The sequence below is a fragment of the Oxyura jamaicensis genome, chromosome 2, assembly GCF_011077185.1.
Source record: "Oxyura jamaicensis isolate SHBP4307 breed ruddy duck chromosome 2, BPBGC_Ojam_1.0, whole genome shotgun sequence".
NCBI lineage: Eukaryota > Metazoa > Chordata > Aves > Anseriformes > Anatidae > Oxyura > Oxyura jamaicensis.
In genome coordinates, this window is record NC_048894.1 from 31,112,738 (window position 1) to 31,123,539 (window position 10,802).

At 41.8% G+C, this 10,802-nt stretch overlaps 1 protein-coding gene and 1 long non-coding RNA gene across 5 annotated transcripts in view; one reads left to right on the forward strand and one right to left on the reverse strand.

Annotated features, from left to right (window-relative positions):
• BZW2 (basic leucine zipper and W2 domains 2) overlaps window positions 1-1,955 on the forward strand; it is a 57,541-nt gene extending 55,586 nt beyond the window's left edge. For both annotated transcript variants that reach the window (XM_035319629.1, XM_035319631.1), the window contains exon 12: window positions 1,498-1,955. In XM_035319629.1, the coding sequence (XP_035175520.1) occupies window positions 1,498-1,526 (29 nt within the window). In that variant the 3' untranslated portion in view covers window positions 1,527-1,955. The remainder of the gene's footprint in view (window positions 1-1,497) is intronic.
• A 638-nt stretch (window positions 1,956-2,593) lies between these two features.
• LOC118163138 lies at window positions 2,594-10,558 on the reverse strand. 3 transcript variants are annotated; one of them, XR_004748873.1, is made up of 4 exons: window positions 10,479-10,558; window positions 6,285-6,409; window positions 3,623-3,686; window positions 2,594-3,196 (listed from the first exon to the last, which is right to left on the reverse strand). It is a non-coding gene; the product is annotated as an uncharacterized LOC118163138 (long non-coding RNA). The 3 variants fall into 3 exon arrangements; XR_004748871.1 differs by lacking the exon at window positions 2,594-3,196 and having other exon boundaries at window positions 3,202-3,686; XR_004748872.1 differs by lacking the exons at window positions 2,594-3,196; window positions 6,285-6,409 and having other exon boundaries at window positions 3,202-3,686.
• Between the last annotated feature and the right edge of the window lie 244 nt (window positions 10,559-10,802).

Here is a 10,802-nt window from a genome sequence, read left to right on the forward strand (position 1 = left end):
CCTTATTAACTCCTTAAGTCATCAGGTACTGCCTGTCAGTAGATACATTCTTAAAGCTTCTGCAGGAAGAATAAAATCTGTGGGAACCTCTGCACAGCTAAATGACAGTGCAAGTGTAGCACGTGCTGACATCATTGTGCTACCTCGCTGATGACCTTGGTGTTAGCACATTCAAGCTGATGGTTTTCTATATTGATACCTTTTTTTCCTATTATCTGTACTGACCACGTGAACGTAGTGTAAGCCTGCCTGTGCCACTGTGGTTGAAACTCATTCCATATGAATGCTTAAGCTAAGATACGTGGTCTGTATTTGTTGCATTAAACAGTTACTGGGGAGCAGAACTGGTTTCTTTGGTCCATAAGTTTGTTATTCTTTGTACTGAACAAATAGGTTACCATTTTTGCCAAGTTCACATCCTTCAAAGAGGAAGTCCATGTCAGTTGGGATGATCAGTCCATGTGTAATAGCTAGGGATATAATTCTTAGTGTTCATTTGCATCCCTGTAACATCAATACTTTTAGTGGGAAAGTAGTAATGCTAAGGAGCAGGTAAGTCTTTGTAACAATTCAAATGTATATACAGAAAAACAAAAATGATAGCCCCCTTCACACTGCAGACTAGCAATCTTGGTCTAATTAAACATGTTTACACCCTCTAATCTTCTGCTTGCATGCCTTTGTTTCCCTTTTTCACTCTTTTCTGCATGTCCTCTCTCCCAGATTTCCTTAATGACAAAGTCCAGTACCACCGAAGACAAAGTATTGCTGTTAGAATATGCAGATCGTGTTAGATCAGATTTCTCACAGCAAGCATGTTACATTCATGTCAACAAGCCCTTTCTTGTCAGGTGAACACCAAGACAGAAATGCAATATGATGTAAAGTAACTTTAGGTGACAAAAAGGCTGTGCATGTTCCTAAATTACTAATTAATGTTATACTATACAAATCATTAAAAAATCTTTTGTACAGATTTCATACCTGCTGTAGAGTAATAGGCTGTATGATGATCATGAGTGATATTTGCAGAGGAAACAGTTAAAAGGGTGCTTCCTGGATAATAGCAGTACAGCCTACACAGAGATTAGAAGAGCAAGCAAAGGATGCTGATTCTTAATTAAACTCAGCTCAGATATGTATTGGTTGGCTCTGCGGATGAGGACCAGAATCATTCATAGCAAGCTAGAGTTGTAGAATATCCCAAGTTGGAAGGGATGCACAAGGACCATCAAGTCCAACTCCTAGTAACAGCTAACTAGTGTCAGATCCCTAAACTAAGAACTACCCTGTGGAGCGTAACAGCTTAGATCTTCATCTTCTGAAGCGCTGTGCATTGCTTTCTGCTTTACTCTGTTTAATCTATCAACCTTTCTAGGGGGTACAAGGTATGATGAAAACTTTCATTGGAATTTTGGAAGGATATTTTATTTTTAAAGACCTGCATCACTGTCCTTGTGCAAACTACATGAAATGTTTTACTTTCTTTTCTTCTAGAGTCGGAGTCTGAAGGGGAAGAAAACTAAGATGGTTTAACAAAGCACAGTCTCAATCTAGGTTAATGCCAAATGCGCTTGGGAATGCCGTACTGTTCAAGCAAAGAGGCTTTACTTCAGTGTCATACAGAAAACTATAGGCTAGGCTTTCCTTTTGTTTAGAAGAATAAAGGTTTTTAATGGAGCCCTGAGGCATTAGATGCTTTACTTGGGACTCTACCTCTGGTTCATTGTACACTAACTTAGGCAAAGACATTCAGCAAGGAGCCATATAGGAAAAGTGAAATGAAATACTTATGGACTCCTTTTTATTAACGGTCTTTTTCAGGTACTATGGTATATGAACACTCCAATTTCTGTTTATAGAACTGTTTGGTCTGTGTTTGTAGCTCAATATTGGCTTGTGTATGTGATTTGACACCACCACATTTTTTTGAATAAATTGCTTTTATATCTTAATTTTGTGGTGTTAGTGTGTGTTTTACAGATTTGGTTTGCCACTAAGTTTTTATGATTCTTCACGTGAAAATTACACAAGAAGGGCAAGAGATTACTTTCACACTTTTATTCACAAAATGAACATCAATACTTAATAGGGATCAATGGACAGTTTAGTGAGATTCCATAGCAAAGGCTAATGGACTAAATTACTTACAAAAATGTATGGAAACAAATCCAGAGTCCCAATTTTGCATGTACAAAAGTTATGCAAATAAGTAGATTAATGTCTTTCTCCATTCAGACTCTGCTCTACGAGGATGGTTAAGTTTTGCAAGAAAAAGCATTCATTTTAGAAGCATTAACTTCAAACCATGCATGATGTGAAGTCTGAAATGTTTTTATACCAGTGTGATGTTACTGATCACAAGATATTTGACTGAAGTACACAAATGAATATAGAAATTTCTCAAGCCCCATCCTGCTTTTTTTAATATTCCCTTGTGCCTTGATGTGATGTAATTTACAACTCCGGTGCCTGGGACCTGGCTAAGATGTTGCATGAATAGAGCGAGGGTGCAGCTTCTTACATTCATGCAAGCCTCAAAACCCAAGCCCAGAACTAGACATCTGACACTGTGGGAACACACAGCCTACGCTCAGGATCAGAGCTCTGGGAGCTCATGGGTGTGAGCTGGACAGCAAAGGCCCTGTGCAGCACGGTCTCCTGACTTGACCTCTTTTTCACACAACAGTCAATCAGAAAACAGTTGCTGCCATTTCACTTTCCACAGGCCAAATTACTTTGTAGTAGTCATCTTCTGCTCCGCTTCCCCCTCTGCTGTCCATGTCTCTGACCATGCTGGTGCTGAGAATCGCTAAGGCAGTGAATCAGCTTGCCAGTATACCACACCACTCCAGTTCATCTTCTCTTTAAGAATGTATTATTTAAAGCACTCGGCATCCTTCCCTTTAAACAGAGTTAAATCCACATAAATGAGAAATTGAATTGATAAGGCTTAGAAAAAGGAGACGTACCTACAAGGGAAAAGAAATGTGGAAGCATAATTAACTACTGAAATGATGTATTTTGTAATTAGAAGCCAATAAGCTATCTAACAGTACAGATTTTTCTGATGGGAAAAGTCAACACAATGTAAACCACAGACCCTGTGGTTTTAAGTCTTACCTCAGTGTGTATCAAGCTTTACAGGAAGCAGCAGACAGCAAGCAGAAGACAAGTACAGTTGACTGCCAGCTTTCTGTATAGAACAATATTTGTTACTGAACAGGTATTGATCTTTGAAAGGGGAAATGTATAATGTGCATCTTTCCAGTAACTTATAGCAACAGTAAGCAGACAGTAGGACAGTCATATTATAAAGCAGAATTGTTGAATTAACTGGATGCTTTCCAGTTCAGTCTTTGTTACTATAGAAAATAAATCTGCCAGGCACTACTGACCTGAGATGATCTCTCTACAAATTCTGCAGCTGCAATGTAATAATATCGATTCATTATTGACAGAACCACTATTGCTGGAAACGTTTCAAATTTAAGAAACGTGCTTTTCAAAGGTAGTAATGAATATTCAGTTGGGTCTACATAAAAACTACTTTTCCACATAATCTAAAACAAGCTGATTTCTATGGAGCCAATCTAGAATAATGCACGAAAGACTCAGTAACACACCTGTGGATGAGATTGCCAGGGGCTGGTGAGATGTGGCTGGTTGCAGGCTGGCTGAGCCATCTGCTGGAGAGAATAAACGTTGTCAGGAATAATCATTGGCAAAACTGCTCATCTTTGATGCATCTGTGCCTTCAGCATGCAGCAGGTACAGTCAATGCCCCCATCATGCTCGGTGGAGTTTGCTTCACTGAAGGCTGGTACCTACAAGCCAGACACCCATCACAGATGCAGGATGCAGTTGTCTCCTACTCCCTCTTAGTTGCTGGGTTGGAAGGAAATGGGTGCTTTTAGGATAGGGCCAAATTGAGGCCTCCTGGAAGCCCCTTCCAGGTTGACCACCCTGAGCAGAAGATCTCATAATTTGCTTAGGCAGGGTTTCTGATACTGGTTTTCAGGATCAGTTGTTAGGGACTTTTCATGCACATATATTTTCAAGCAGCATTTTGGATGTATGCTGGAAGGTGAACTAGGTGGGGCACAAATACAAACACAGCTGGTTTGCATCCAACTGAATTTTACTACAAATGTGTGTGATGTTTAGGATTTGCAAAAAGCCTGTGACAGAATCCGAACAGAGCTTTTGATGCGACTCTCCTCAGGCAAAGCACCAAACTATAGAAGCCTTCACAGAGTACAAATCTCAGTTAAAAAAATCCCCAACCCTAAGCATTTCTTCAACACAACCCATAAATTAGTATTCCTCTGCTAGAGAAGTGAAAATTACAGTCAATGCTAAATATATTCTTCAAATCTGGAGTCAGTTATCATATAAAATAAAAATAAACTTAAAAAAAAAGCATTTCATAAAATACTTTGCATTTATATTGAAATATCTAAATGTCAGAACTGCAAGTATCTCTTTTACTCAGCAGTAAATTGCAGTAGGATGCACTTTTAAATGGGGATTATTGAACTTGAAGGTGGGATTACTGAAGGTGATTCCTCCCTCCTGGCCTCTCCCTTCTGAAACCATGCTGAGGTTTTAACTAAGAACCATTTATGTTGCTTTAAACCAATCTTCTAGCATGCAAGTGCTCTCCAGGAGAAGGATTGCATCGTAGCCGCGATGCAAAAATGAGTTAGGTTTTATGGCCTCCTCAGTTAAAGCACTCATTAGAGACCTGAAAGGTGTTGGTACAGTTTTCATTTCTTACTGCTTCTGTGCAATGGCACTGCAGCCTTATAACAAAGAGAGCTCCTACCCCACAGAGGCCTGTAATCCTACACATCCCCAAACAGCAATGAGCCGATACTCCCTGCAGCACTTCCAGCCGCAATCCTGCTCCCCCCCTTGCTGTGCATTGGCTGGTAAGAGATTTACTCCCAGGACACTCAGTGCTGACCTTCCTCACCTGATCTCTCTTACCTGTTCAGCCAGCACATCCCAAATCCAGCGGCCTGTGCCAAAAAAAGTGATGCAGAAGTCCCTGGACTTGTCCCTAGGGCAGCTCCAGGCTGGTGGAGTGAGGAGGGGCTTCTCCGGCACTGAGGCAGCAGCTCCAGCCTGGCGAGACCCTGTGCAGGTAGCCAGGGCACAGCCCCTTCCCACAGCTGGGAGAGGGACAGCTGGGTGATTTTGTGTGAGTTAACATGTCTTCACAGAAGTGGTTCTCAATAATTAGTTCTAGCAATTTATTTACCAATTGGCAAATTAAAGATTAATTTTATAGCTTTTCTTTGTTGAGTTAAAATCTATAAGCATTTTTTCTAAAAAACTTAACTACACAAAACCACTGAACTCTAGTAATCACTTCCTTCTAATTAAGGCCCTAACCATTAATGCTTTTGTCAGAACATTTCAAAATGAAAGACTAGCTTTGAACATTATTTTGAAATTTAATAAAATATATAACTATTAAAAATGCTTACTATATATTCTATATAAATATTTTAAAATATCTTGTTGCTAAATATATAAATTTCCAAATGTATTTATGCATTATATTTAAGTATCTTTAAACAGTATACGAATAAAACATTTTATAAAATGTAAAATTATTAAAAAAAACATTTGACATACACTCGGGAAAAAGTCACAGCCCTAATACAATGTATGTGTGTAAAGGAAAATGATTAGATACAGAATATTTTGACTAGAACACAATTTCAGCCCATGAGATAAGCTGCTTCTAAATGAATAAACTAGCGTGTAACGTAAATACTTCCCAAATATACTACAAAAAAAAAAAAAAAAAAAAAGATATATATTTTATGAGCATTATTTGCTTGACTCAAAAACTTTGATAAAAATGTTCAGAAAATTCGGAACACCTGCTTTTTGAAGCATTGTTCACAGATAATGAATGCTTTTAGCCTGAATACAGGCACTTCCTTGGAATTCACTCTATCTGTGGTGTTAACTGAGGTGACAAACAAACACGTGATCCAGCCTTCCTCCTGGCTGTGCTGTAAGAAATGGCTGGGCAACTATTTTAATAAACGGACACAGCTGATCACCTAGCTATCAATACTGCTTTTGGTTTCCTTCCAATACCTCTAAAGCTTTTTTTTTTTTTTTTTTTTTTTTTTTTTTTTTTTTTTTACCCCTGCAGCTTTTTTAAGTACAAGATTTTAAGGCTATTAGAAATTCCTTGAAAGACCAATTCTTATCTCAAGCATAATTTGGGATACACAATTCATCAATAACTTTACTTGTACCATCAGAATGCCTTGGAACCCCAGACGTGGCCCAGGACACACAGTGCCCTCTAGCACTGGAGAAGCTTCTAATCCTATGCTTCTTTTGGCGGGCTTGAGAGAAGCACTCCAGAAGGGCTCCTGTTCTGTACGAAGAGATAAGAGTAGATTCTCTTAAATAATGGGTAAGACTTTAAAATACCAAGCATCTCGTGCTTATTTGAGCAATGTGGTCTAGTGGGAGGTGTCCCTGCCAGCAGCAGGAGGATTACAGGAGATGAGATCTTTCTTTAAAGGTCCCTTCCAACCCAAACCATTCTGTGGTTCTTTTGTCTGGCATACAACGGAGAGCTGAGCGTGCTCAGCAGTGCCTTTACTGAGATTCTTGGTTTACCTGGAAATGATAACATTTCTCTGACACTTCAAAAGGATTTGCTTTGCATTCCTGACATGTTCATGGACAAGAGTAAATACCTTTAAAAATCCCATTTACACTTTAAAACGTGGCTTTTCATTGCCTAAAATAAGGCTCATGGGGTGATGAAGACAAAACAGTCCTTCCTCAAGAAGAACTACAAATAACATCACACAGGTTAATTACAGCCAACCCTCCAACACTGGCTGAGCTGCACTGCTTGTGAAGAAACAAAACAAAGTAACTGTATCTTTTCAAAAAAGGGGAAAAAAGCCACATCTTTTGAATTTGCAGCAAATATCCCAGGTATGAAAGGTGTGGGGAGGATTAAAAGTCAACCTCCAGGGTGCTGTGGTTCCTCCCGCAGCAGGCCTGGCTGTGTTAGCCAGGTTTCAGATGCTCGGCCCTGCACTGGAGGAGAGCTCTCCCGTCTGTCAGAAGGCACAAAGCTGCTCCTGGAGGAGCCTAAGGCTGGCTTCTGGACTGTACATTGTCAGTGGTCTGCTCTGGGTAAACTCAGGTGCCTTCAGAAGGAGCCATGGAAGGGTTGTTCGGCATTGGAATGGGCTGCCCAGGGAAGTGGTTGAGTCACCATCCCTGGAGGTCTTTAAAAGATGCTTAGATGTAGAGCTTAGGGATATGGTTTAGTGGAGGACTTGTTAGTGTTAGGTCAGAGGTTGGACTGGGTGATCTTGGAGGTCTCTTCCAACCTAGATGATTCTGTGATTCAGTGTGAATGCTTTGAGGTGATCCAGACATGAAGGAGGGTGAACAGCATGTACCTACTTCCCCTCTGCCTCTCCCACCAGGGAAGGTAAGATCAGAGAAAGAGAAATGCATGTTTCAGGCTCAGGGGTTACCCAGCGATCACAGAGCACAACCACAGTGATGGCTCTGTTTTGCAGGCATACAGGACGGGTAGGTCACGTCCACTACCTGCTGGAGAGGCACTGCTGTCTGTCCCACGACCTACCATCATCTCCCACTCAGCAAGAAGAAAGAGGCCTGTGCTGAAACTGCTGATGTGACACAGCTGTAGGCTGACACAGTATCTTGGTACTTGAATCTGTCACGGCCGTGGCTGCTGGGTGCCAGAAATTCAATTGCCTCTACCCAAGTGCCTCATTTAACAGTTCAACGTTAATGGCTGCCACTGAGGCCTGCACTCATCGCTTCTGTGCCCGGTGTTACAAGGCCTTGAGTATTTGCTTTCACACTGTCCAGCACCCTATGGGACTGCAAAGACAGTGCAAAGCAAGGTGCCGCTCTGGCACTCTACTAACAGGAAAAAATAATCTCCTGACTTATTTCTCTGATGTTCTCTGGTTTATGAACACATTTGAATAATAATAATAAAAAAGTCCCAGAATAAAAAGTATCAACATATCACAACTTTATAATGATAACACGTATTTGTGATGCAGTCTCCTTCAGTACATCAACTGCCTGAGACTTTTCTATTCATTTTTCCCCAATGAAGTTTAGGGACATTGCTGACAGGCCAGCACGACTCTCTCCATCACTACTAGCTATTGCTGGGGTATTTGAATAATGCTGGCAGTCATAAATTGTGCAAGAAATAACAAAATAGTACTGTTGATGTATCCAAGGATACGACCAAAATTAGTTTTATAGGCAGGCCTATGCTATGACAACCACCCATCTAGCTTGGGAAAAATCAATAAGCTTTCAAGTACATCAGTCCTTTTCTAGGTCCAAAATAGAAGCAGCAGACTTGAAAAAATAAATCTCAACTGAGAACAACAGCTCAAAAATTTAGTTAGATTTGTATCAATGAGACCACCCGAGAGAAAATAGATGGTATCTGCAATACAGAAGGACATTCTAAGGGGAAGGAAGTCAGTAGGCAGGAGGAAATTTTAAGGGACTACCTACAAGGAAAGAGACAGATAATTTATAGTTTGTGGCATATGAAGTATAAATCAGTGGAATAAAAGGTTAATCTCTCCCTTTTACCATATTGATGACAGAGAAATTCAAATATAGGATATTCAGGCTTCTCCACCTTTGTTCAAGGGTCACAGAGAACACTACACCAGGCAGGAACAAAATGGTGTTTACCACGTGGCTGGGTGCCCATCCCTGCACCACGTCTGTCCCTTCCTGTGACAATATTAACCTTTGAGTCCAAGCCTTGTGCAATGCCAATGCAAAGACATCTTCTGAAAGAGCCCCACAATGAGACTGTAATTTCACAACTAGAAATTTATCTTGCACCATGATATGGGAGCAGTATATGAACAGACCTTAAAGATCTTCCCCCTCATTTGAGTATTTTGAACATTTTTCTGTTGTTTTATTGAGACAGTAGAATTCTGGGATCAACAGAAGCAGAGTTATATTTCTTATTGTTATTGCAGAATTCCAACCTGCTGCATTTTGCTCTGAGTTTCAGACATTAGCACATTTAGTAACCTCAGAACATGGAAAGCTGTTCCACAAGAAATAATTGTCTGATTTTAAATCAAAGGGTATCTCATCCTGTAGCCAGCTGAATATGTCCTGAATGTGGGGTGGGTTGGGGAGGGGAGGGAAAGGGAGAGGAGGGATTTACCAGAGGGGCTGGGGCGGGGACATTTTTCTGGACATTTTTCATGGTGCCCCTCACAGAATCACAGAATAATCTAGGTTGGAAGAGACCTCCAAGATCACCCAGTCCAACCACTGGCCTAATGCTAACAAGTCCTCCACTAAACCATATCCCTAAGCTCTACATCTAAACGTCTTTTAAAGACCTCCAGGGATGGTGACTCAACCACTTCCCTGGGCAGCCTATTCCAGTGACTAACAACCCGCTCAGTAAAGAAGTTCTTCCTAACATCCAGCCTAAACCTCCCCTGGCACAATTTTAGCCCATTCCCCCTCGTCCTGTCACCAGGCATGTGGGAGAATAGACCAACCCCCACCTCGCTACAGCTTCCTTTAAGGTACCTGTAGAGTGCAATAAGGTCACCCCTGAGCCTCCTCTTCTCCAGGCTAAACAGTCCCAGTTCCCTCAGCCGCTCCTCATAAGACTTGCTCTCCAGACCCTTCACCAGCTTCGTAGCCCTTCTCTGGACTCGCTCGAGCACCTCCATGTCCTTCTTGTAGCGAGGGGCCCAAAACTGAACGCAGTACTCGAGGTGCGGCCTCACCAGAGCCGAGTACAGGGGGACAATCACTTCCCTGGACCTGCTGGCCACGCTGTTTCTTATGCAAGCCAGGATGCTGCTGGCCTTCTTGGCCACCTGAGCACACTGCTGGCTCATATTCAGCCGACTGTCAACCAATACTCCCAGGTCCTTCTCTGCCAGGCAGCTTTCCAACCACTCATCTCCCAGCCTGTAGCGCTGTTTGGGGTTGTTGCGCCCCAGGTGCAGGACCCGGCACTTGGCCTTGTTGAACTTCATACCGTTGGCCTCGGCCCATCGGTCCAGCCTATCCAGGTCTTCCTGCCACACGAACCTAACTTGGTGTCATCTGCAAACTTACTGAGGGTGCACTCGATCCCCTCATCCAGATCATCAATAAAGATATTAAAGAGGACTGGCCCCAGTACCAAGCCCCGGGGGACTCCACTAGTGACCGGCCTCCAACTGGATTTGACTCCCTTCACCACAACTCTCTGGGCCCGACCATCCAGCCAGCTCTTAACCCAACAAAGCATACGCCAGTTACGCCCTCCATCGTGCCTACAGCCTCCTGGCCAGGCCCAGGGGAAGCTGAACACATGGCCCACATCTGTTGGCATGCTTTTTCTCTTGCTTGGGAAAATCTGTGTCAAACACAAAAATACTCACAGCAGTCAGATTTGTTTGGATACATCCTCTAGAGATCCCAAATAGGGCAGTATTTTGGCAGGAGAAAACTCAACTCCTGGAAATGCTGCAAAAAGAGAGAGAAGGAGCATCCAGTACCATTCCAGAGAGGGGTATGGGACACAAACAACTGGACAGAGATAATTTGGAATAACTGTATAAATCAAGGTCATGTACTGTCACTTCTGTACCACATATATATATATATATATATATATATAGATATATAGATATATAGATATACACACACTCATGTGCTGCTATTACAGTCACACCAGAGAATCCTGTTACAGTAACAGAGATTGA